Source organism: Aptenodytes patagonicus, chromosome 1 (genome assembly GCF_965638725.1).
Source record: "Aptenodytes patagonicus chromosome 1, bAptPat1.pri.cur, whole genome shotgun sequence".
In the NCBI taxonomy this organism is placed as follows: domain Eukaryota; kingdom Metazoa; phylum Chordata; class Aves; order Sphenisciformes; family Spheniscidae; genus Aptenodytes; species Aptenodytes patagonicus.
Window position 1 is genome coordinate 15,451,618 of NC_134949.1, and position 9,000 is coordinate 15,460,617.

The 9,000-nt window shown below is 38.1% G+C and overlaps 1 protein-coding gene across 1 annotated transcript in view; it reads left to right on the forward strand.

Annotated features, from left to right (window-relative positions):
• PRKAR2B (protein kinase cAMP-dependent type II regulatory subunit beta) overlaps window positions 1–3,274 on the forward strand; it is a 99,004-nt gene extending 95,730 nt beyond the window's left edge. The window contains exon 11 of the mRNA XM_076328628.1: window positions 1,094–3,274. Coding sequence (XP_076184743.1) covers window positions 1,094–1,227 — 134 coding nt within the window. The 3' untranslated portion in view covers window positions 1,228–3,274. The remainder of the gene's footprint in view (window positions 1–1,093) is intronic.
• The last annotated feature ends 5,726 nt before the right edge of the window (window positions 3,275–9,000 follow it).

Genomic DNA, 9,000 nt, shown 5'->3' on the forward strand with positions numbered 1-9,000 from the left:
CTTAAGCTTTAATGAATTCTTTGTCTTCACCAGCTGTTAATTTAATCATTCCATCACACTGTAGCCTCAGGCACAGGAAAAGCAAAGGCCATAGCAGTTGTGCTCATAGACAACCCTTCGCATCCATTGCTTTTCGTGGTCTGATGTTTAGCTCCTAAATATTTGTATCTAATTATGGGAAAACTGTAAACTGCAAAGACAGATTTGGCATTCTTGAATGACAGTTTGACTACCAAGCCAGTAGCCAAAAAGTTTCTTGCTTACTTATAAAGGTATTTTTTAAAATCCTTATCTCCAAACACACAGAGATGATCAGGCAGTAAAGATCAAAGATGATAGAGAGGAAAGAATAAGAGGCAGTGGGGAGGAAGAGTGTCATTACCCAGTATGGGTGAGTCACTAAGATCTCTGGCACTTCGCAAATAGCAGAGATCTTGAACTTTTCTCAGGAACCAAGACACTACAGGCCACCAGGTTGGAAGCTGGTTGAAGTATGAAGTTTCCTCCCTGACCTATTGGCTAAAACTATAGAGGATAACATTACGTGATCAGGTAAAGAAAATATTCTGGTCGGCTACACATTGACATTGCATGTGAATTACTGTCTCCAACTTTTCATACATTTGCTGGGAAATAAGTATCTATGACAATTTCCACTGTCGGTGGAAACAAGTAAAAATAGCAAGGAAATGTGCTAAGTTAGACTCCAAATACAGCCAACAACATCAGCAAAGGATGTGTTTTCTTGAAATTGCAAGGGTCTTAAAACTGTATTCTGTGGAGGAATCCAGGCCCCTCCAGACCTCTTCAGCAGCTTTTGGGTTACGTAAATTTTAATGTGAAAATATTTTCAAAATAAGAAATGCAGCAAATGCTAAGTTTGTTTATGAAGTTTCAAGACAACAATGTGTTGGTTGATCTTGGTTTTGCTATGGTAAGTGGTTCTCTTCTGTGCAAACAAAGTATATGCCTCAGTAGTATCTGTCCTGTTATTCCAATGTAAAATTTTAAATGATGTCATAAACACCAAGATTAGTGTCTGCAACTGACGAGCACGTTATATTCTTTCTCTTTTTCTCCCCTTTTATCTTAGTTATGGATGTGCAGGCATTTGAAAGGCTTTTGGGACCTTGTATGGAAATTCTGAAAAGAAACATTGCAAACTATGAAGAGCAGCTAGTTGCTCTGTTTGGAACAAACATGGACATTGCCGATCCCAGTGCATGAACTAAACATGGGAGCAACAAGATCTGTTATGAGAATATAGCACAGTAGTGGTTACTCCACTGAGAAATTGTCTCTCTTCCTATAGATGCCAAGCATTTTCTGTGATTTTAAGAGTGGGTTTGGGGGTATTTTTTTGGACTTACTACAGTGGAAATACTAGTAAACAAAATAGGAATTTAATAAATTGTGGGCTTGATTTTTGGAAGTGCTTAGCATTGATGGTTCCATCTGGCATTAAGAAGACCCATGGTAGCACAGCACCTTTAAAAATCAAGTCCTTTAACACAGCATTTCCTTAAAGAGTAGATTTCAAAAAAACCCACATGCGATGAACTTGTTAAACCAGCTTCTGTTCTTCAAAAAGGTTACAACTTTTCTGGAAAGACTGTTAGTTTGAATGTGATATGTTGAAAGTATTAGTGCACACAAAGTGTTTATATGTATTAATACAGAAGATATACAGTAGATATTACTTTGACTATTACAGTTGTCATGATTTTATGTTGCATTTATCACAGATGTAGTGAATCATAAGACTAATCGTAAGATAAAGCATGACAATGCATTTTGTGTAACGCTCATGACCCAAATCTGATTTTTAACATTTTGTAATTTGTTTTAAAGTCCTCTTTGTTTAATATGTCATGTTTCAGCACAACATTGTAATATCTTATGCAATTTAGAGGACTTGTATATTTTTGCAATAAACTGCATTTTTTATTAGTTACATGTATTCTGTACAGTCTAGAGTAAGGACAGCTGACAAATTAACCTTAATGCTTTAAAAGCAAAGGCATATATCGTTGTCATGTTCTACCTAATCATACATAACCTATAGTGTTTTCCTTCTCCCTTGTTTTATATTTATGCATTTTGTCTTCTGTATCTATGCTTGTTCTTTAGTTTTGGGGGTGTTTTTTAGATCTCACCTTTTTTATCTGTTAAATCTTTTACCTATTTCAAATGAAATTATATTTGTATATCTCTCTTCTTGCAGTCTAATCTTAGCTATCAAAGACCAGACTCAATTACTGAAGTGATTGATATCGAAAGCCATGCTAAACTAAGCTTGTACTTGAAAAATCCTTATCAGGAAGTACAAAAATATTTTTAATTTGAAAGATCAATACTTCAAAAGCTTTGCACAAGTCTGGAAAGTATGTCATTGTTAAAGCTTAACATGTCCTGCTTTCAAAAACCTGTAGGTCATCATAAAATAATGTCTTTTTAGCCATAATAGCATGGGATACCTTCAGAGACTGAGGAGAGAGAATATCATCTTAATTAGGAGCACAGGGCTCATTACTTACTAGGGTCTGAGACTGGAAATTTCAGGCACAGTCCAATTTTAATACTGCTTACTGACCTATCTGTTGATGTACATGGAAAGCTAGCGCACATAATGGCGGTCGGCAGTAGTTCTGCCAAAATGATAGTACAAGAATTGTAGGAAGGCTGCTTGTGCCCTGTTTCAAACACCTGAATTATATCATCTTTCCTTCTTAGATAATGACTTTTCTAATGCCATATATTTGTGTATGTTGATGTAATTATTATCCTATAGTTAGTGATATGTTCTGACAATTTATATAATCATACCTGTATATGAAATTATGATTATATAATATGATAATATATATCATACAGTATGGTATAAATTATAAGTCAGATTCCTAACAAAATACAATCTGAGCAAAATTTACAAATGTCATTTTTTTTTTTTTTACCTAGAAATCTGGTATGAATAATTGCACATATGATAACTTGCCTTTGTACTTTTCATTTATGGAAAAAAGAGAAGCCTGTTATACTAGAAGGAAATATCAGGTAACCAAAATCTACACTCTTGTCATTCTGTATGCTTAATCTCTAAAAGCTACCTATATTTTGCACTAGCTTGATGTGATTAAGAAAAATGCTAAAAATTACTTGTATGGCAGTAAACTACAATCAAGGCCATAAATGCCAGTCACAGTATTTTCAATGTTGTTGGTTATATTTAAAGTTTCCTTACAATAAATGACACTTTTATATATAAAAAAATCTACTTTTATTGATATTGTTGTGTTTTAATTCCATTATCATGAATGACCTATTTATATTAATTTATTAAAACATTCATAATCCTTAACACTTTCATGTTGATTTTCATAAATGATGTTATGCAGATGCTCTGTCTACTCAGAATAGATGACATGTTGGTGTGGTAATTGTCATAGCTACTTTGTATTTGATGATTTGCTTGTAGTTTTTAGCTGGGAAAAAGCTGTGGAGTCACAATTTAAGATAATCAGACTTTGGATTTTCTGAGTTCCAAAGTACAGCTTCATGTTGCAGCAGTTTTATTGTGTTGCTCTTGGGGACTGGATGATTTCTGGAATTTTCTTTCTTGGTGAATTTGGGGGGGTTTAACCAACAGTAATAAATTGTTGCTTTGTAAGTTTCGTCCAAATCATTATATCCTTCATCAGTCAGCACTTAGGATTCCTCCTGAATCTATGCATATGTACACTTCAAACATGCTAGTCTTCATGCCATAAACATGGCAAGTGTTCATCCTAAGAAGGAAATCATACCAAGTCACTGATTTTTAATGACCTTTCAAAAAAAAGGTAGATAGTTCTAATAATTTTAAACAATACTATGTCATGTTTACCTTATGAGACTGTCTGTGTCCATACTTAGATTACCTGATGCTTCTGTAATAAAGATTTTTATCGTCCTTGTTTGTAGTCAGGTCACTAAAGGAATGGGACTTTGGCAATTACTTGGCATGTACGTGTTAGTTTGTTTCTCTCCTCTCTCCCCATCCTCACCAGTGATTTATAATTCTGCAGATGATTTAAATGAATTTGACAGATGGCTAAGTTCTAAAGAGGAAAAAAAATAAATAAATAAATGCTCCAATGAGTTTGAAAATATGCCCTGCTGGGTGAGGAGAGAAAAGCCTGAGAGAAATCCTGTACAAGAGGGCATTCATGGGCTCACATGTTACTAAGCAAAAGAGAATCCACATGGCAGCAAATGTTTACAAATGCCTTAACCATGGGAAAAAATTCGACCACAGCCCTCAGTCGATCACAAGACACAAACCCTGAGGAAAGCAAGCTTCCTTGGTCCTCGTGCTGATGCTGTCAGTTTTTAAATGTCATTTGTTTGTGCTTCATGAGATTTCATTCAAGTTCATCTGGAATAAACACTTCTGAAATCATTCTCTTCTCGATCTCCTGTTTGAGGTCCAGAAGTGACTGTGGAAATCTTGGGGACAAAGCTGTGAAAGAGCACTGTGAAACCATCTACAACCTGAACGACTATCACTCCATCTTCTTTCCTCGTGTTGTCTTTTGTATTCAGTAAAGACTATTCTGGTCCTTGCTGGAATGGTGGGTTTGGTTTTGGTTTGGTTTTGGAGTCTTTGTTTTGTTTTGTTTGAAATGTTTGGTGCTTTAAGCTTTCCATAAGGTGACTCTGGGATCAGTTATGTCAAGATTTGTGTCATATTGTGGTTTATGACACGCTTTCCATGGCAAGCATTATTGTTTTTCAGTATCAAGAGTTCCCAGATGTGCAAAATCAGTATCTGCTGGTCATCCTTCACAAACCTGGCACATCAAATTCCTAGTCATCTTTTTTTCAGACGCTTGCTGCATGTGATAGCTTTTGCTGAACAAAGTGCTTTGCTGAAAGCCAGTTTGCCACAGCATGGATATTCCTACATGCTCTTGCTAAAGTTATGTTCATTCAAAGCTCTTTTTATCCATTCATACACATGATGGTTATAGGTGTGGGTTTTTGGGGGGAGGTTTTTTGAGTTTCTGAGACACTTTCCTGTGTCTGTAGTCTTCAAATAAGTATTACTGCAGTTTTCTCTGGGAGGAATTGCCTCTTTGTATGCTGAGTAGGTACAGATCTGTGCTGTTGACTGTCTTACAAAATTTAGGATCATTTTCAAATCATTCTGAGAGTTGGATTTCCTTCAGGTGTATACCAAGGCTGTTTCCAAGTTCTTAATCTACTTTTTGGCTCAGAAAGATGCTTAACAGGCTGGACACTCTCACTTCATGGACCAAAGGGAAACTGAATAATCTTGGTAGGATATGAAAAGCCGGAAGAAAACCACATTTTAACATTGTCTCTTCCTTCACCCCATTTCTCTCTTTCCCTCTAAATTACTGTTATTCTGACAGCCAGGTGAAGAGCCAGTGGCAGCAGGGGGATGTAGGGCAAGTGGAGTGACTGGCTGGGTCCGTGCTGGGATGCAGTGGTCAGGTTGACTGGGCAGTGACTCCCTTCCTCATCCCCTTTCTCCCATCACTGTCCCTTCTACGATGGCAAATCAAGCTGAGCTGGAGTGCAGTAACGCTGTTGCCATGGCTGTGTGAATACCATGGGTAGGGCTGTGTTTCTTCCTTAGGACTGGTAGAGGTATATGTATGTATAGGGGAACAGGGAAGAGAGAAGGGCCAAACTATTTCATGAAAGAAACTGTGCCCAGTCAAAACTGTGTGAAAAACTCTGACACTAGGTTGTACTAGGCCATTTTGACAGTATCTGCTGACTCAGCCTTTTTTTTAATTGAAGTAAATGAAATTAGGACAGTCTAAAAATAGCATCATGGCATGGTATGAATACCTTGTCCTTTCTTCTTTGAAAGTACTGAATTTTTTCAGCTGAGCAGCTATGAAGTTTTGGGAAAGGATAATGCTCTGTCCAAGTCTCTCTGTGGAGGACTAATTCCCTGGCAGCTGAGCAAGTCTCTGGGACCTGCTCCCCCACATCTCTGAAGATGCTGGAAACTCAGTTCTGATAAATGACTTATTTGGAAAAAGCCATCCAACTTATCACCAAGCTGTATCTTCTTTTTCTCTTTGTTGCTTTGTCCTTGTGGGGTCAGGTGGTGTGACTATCTTAAGCAACCTTAGCTTTACTGTACCTTTAGTTTTTGGCTGCATCTGTATGGTTACATCCATAGTAGGAAATTTTATGTGCCTGAGACTCTTTGCTAGTACTGAGGCATCGAATGGCCAACATTCATACTATTTTCCAGTATTTGAGTGGGCTCATTTATAAGCTGTCTTAGAAGCTTTTTTCCCAGCTTTCCATATGGGGTGGCCATATGCAGATGGCCAACTGAGAATAGTCCTTGGCCTATGGTAGCTCCCAAACCATATCCGAAAATTATTTGCTATTGGCCCATGCAAAAACTATGCCAGGGCTATTCTAAAAAAGATTAGAGTACAGATGATCGTATTCCAGTGCCCAGGAACACTCCTTGGCATTTTAATTTACCAACTAGCATAGAGGGAATCTACAGATCATCTGTAGTCTCTTCTTGACTTGTTTTTCTGTAAGCTTTGAGCTGGGATAGAGGGTTTTCTTATTTATCACTCTTCTGGATTGCTTCTTGATGTGTCAGGTCTTTTTTTTTTTTTTTTTTTTTTGCCTGACCCTATTGTCGTTTTTTGTCTTGCTCTACCTTTGTAGGTGATAAAAGTTTAGCTAAAACTGGAATCTGTGCCACAATGACATAAAATAAATTTCTCATTAATTCCTGACCTGTCTTGGAAAAAAAAACCCCACCTCTCTGGTCTGTTATTTGTTCTGTTTGTCCCCAACTTGAACCACTGCAGGAGGCAAGTGGCGTTTCCCTTCTAGCACTCAAGAAAAAAGATCTTTCCTGGGAGCAGCAAGTCCTCTGTTCCTCCGCTCTGCGTTCCCAACGGCATGTGAGGAGATTAAAGAGGTGAAATGTGGGGGTGGCATGCCTAGAGTTGTCGTTGGGAAGGTGGAGAGAGCCAGCCACCACTGCAGCTAGCCACAAAAGGCTGTGAGAAGAGGGAAAGAGTGGGAATAGCTTTAGGAGATACAGAAGTCATTGTGAGAGGGACTGGCAGAATGGCTGCAGAACAGAGGCTGCCGCGTTGGGTAGAAGTGGAAGCTCTGGTGAGCAGGGTTGCTCTGATGTCTGGGGAGTATTTAGTTAATTACTGAGGGTGGATGTCTACATGTAGATGTGAAAGCTCCTGCAGCAGAATTAAAATAATGGTATGCTGTATTTCAGAGAGTAAGGAGTAGCAGCTGTGTTGTAAGAGCAGGACAAGACATTGGCTTTGGACAGGAGAGATTAAAAGTAGAGAGAGGAACAAACCCCATATATAATCTGTATTTTACTAATATGACTTGACTGTAATATTACGCATTTTTAAAAACTACCTTGTGGTTTCTTAACTTTGTGGCTGGCAATTTTAAGAGGTAAATAGCTAGGATGCAAATTTTTCTGTATCTTTATTTTCTGTTTGTGTAGTCTCTCCTGCTTATTTTGTGCTTCTTGGTAGCCATCCGTAATGTGACAAGAACTTAAACTAACACTTCCCAATCCCCCACTGTATTTTCTACCTCTCTTACAACAGCAGAAGCAACTGAATCAGCAAAGCTACCAACAGTGTCCGTCTTACGCAGTATTGACTCATTCTCTGAGCACCAATTCATTTTTGGGCATGGAGTAAGGCGAGGTAGGGTGTGTGGAGGGGGAGTAATGATTTAATTAGAGACTAGGCATACAGAGCAAGGAGTATGGCATTGACATAATCTTAATTCTGAAATTTAGAAGATACATATTTGACTTCAACCAAGGGGGTTAGTAAGTAAGCTTTGATACAGTTTTATGTGTCCTGCTGCCATCTACTGCATGGACTACTACCTGTCCTTTTACTCATTTTCTCTTACATCCTCACTGAGTAAATGTTAATTTACCATATGCAAAGGAGAAAAGGTAGATTTGAAAATAAGACAGCTGTTACATGTCTGTTTTTAGAATCTCAAAACAATTCAGACACTCATCTTTACAAGATTTTAATCTCAGTCCTAGGTAGGGTTCATATTTTTGTGCTTTCTGGGTATGTCACAGATGGTAAGTGTGATATCGAGGCTCTCATTCAGCAATGGTATTTACTTGTCTAGACCTGTATCTGGAATCTGGGCCAGTGGATCTCGGAGGACTGGGCTTCACACGTAACACTCATGCGTAAGTTTTTGTAGAGAACTGTGAACCTTCACAGCAAATAGATTTAACATTTAGTTTGGGAAAAATGCTTTTCCTTTTGGGTAGAAAAAACACATAGTGGGGTGGAAATGTGGTCCATAACAAGGTACGAACCTTTAGGCCAACAGTCTTTTCCTGAAGAATCTGATGGGGCCTGAGACAGGATTTCGTATCTTCTGTAGCTGCTTGATCCAGCCTCTGCGCTCTCCACCTTCCATACTGCAGCAGACAGAGCTTTCAGAAAAGTAAACAGTTTTACCTTGCAAGTGGCTGTACCGCAACCAGAGTAGCCTATTTGCAGAATGGAGACATCTTCTGGCAAGCCTCAATCTGGAAATGCTGGGGCCGCAGCAAAATTCGTTAAAAACCCAAGAAGCTTGTGTGTCTCTCCAAAGAGCCTAAAGGCTGTTCAGATGTGTAAGGGAGATCAAAAGAGAAAGGGGAAGGGAGGAACGCAGCTTTAAAGTTAATTTTATTGTGGAGTGGTGTAAAAAAGATGGTTCTTTGTTTGCCAGTTTTCAATTTATTAAAAAATTTATTTTAGAGGGAGGATGCCATGAAAACTTTCTTATATAAAGATGTATCAGTTATTTAGGAAAAGCCTGAATTCTAAAGATAGGAAAAACCTGAGCTTGTGAGATGTAGGGTTAGACAGCCGATATTATAATAAGCTGTCTAGTCACTTAATAGCTGAATCTCAACATTAATTTTCAGATTTTACCTGGAGGCAT